This window comes from Eimeria mitis, genomic scaffold (genome assembly GCF_000499745.2).
Source record: "Eimeria mitis Houghton genomic scaffold, Emh_scaff3020, whole genome shotgun sequence".
In the NCBI taxonomy this organism is placed as follows: Eukaryota; Apicomplexa; class Conoidasida; order Eucoccidiorida; family Eimeriidae; genus Eimeria; species Eimeria mitis.
The window spans coordinates 4,527-5,204 of record NW_013571366.1 but is presented as its reverse complement, the minus strand read 5'-3'; the positions used below and the strand labels follow the sequence as shown (position 1 = coordinate 5,204).

Genomic DNA, 678 nt, shown 5'->3' with positions numbered 1-678 from the left:
TTTTTTTTTTTTTTTTTTTTTTTTTTTTTTTTTTTTTCTCTGTCTCCTTTTTCTCTTTTTCTGTCTCCTTTTGTCTCTCTCTATTTGATTCTATTATACAAAATAAACAACAAAGAACCAAAAAACAAAAAAGCAGAAAACAAAAAAAAAATAAATATATAAATAAACATTTATAAATAAATAAATAACAAAAACAAAAAAAAAGAAACAAACAAGCACAGATTAAAAACAAGAACAAATAAATAAAAACAAAACCAAAACAAACAAAAATAAATAAATAAATAAATAAACAAATAAATAAATAAATAAATAAATAAATAAATAAATAAATATATTTGTTTGTGTGTATGTTTGTATAGAGGAGATAAGCAGCGATGCTCCTGCATGCATTGGGGTGTATCTGCTGCCTGTGCTGTATGTGGTATTTACGATTCGTGCTCGAACAGCAGCAGCAGCAGCAGCATCATCAGCAGCAGCAGCATCAGCAGCAGCAGCAGCAGCAGCAGCAGGAGGAGTAGGACCAGCAGCAGCAGCAGCAGCAGCAGCAGCAGCAGCAAAAACTAAATATATTTATTCTTTTTCTTTTCTATCCTCCATAGAAAACGCAATGCAGGGGGACCTCTCCCTCAGCCTAGCCGTCGACTTCCTAGATATCACCATCATGTTCAATGATGCTCT

The 678-nt window shown here is 32.3% G+C and overlaps 1 protein-coding gene across 1 annotated transcript in view; it reads left to right on the top strand.

Annotated features, from left to right (window-relative positions):
* Window positions 1–678, top strand: part of EMH_0061470 (uncharacterized protein) — a gene marked incomplete at both ends in the record, with an annotated part of 4,856 nt that overhangs the window by 641 nt on the left and 3,537 nt on the right. The window contains one exon of the mRNA XM_013497930.1: window positions 360–514. Coding sequence (XP_013353384.1) covers window positions 360–514 — 155 coding nt within the window. The remainder of the gene's footprint in view (window positions 1–359; window positions 515–678) is intronic.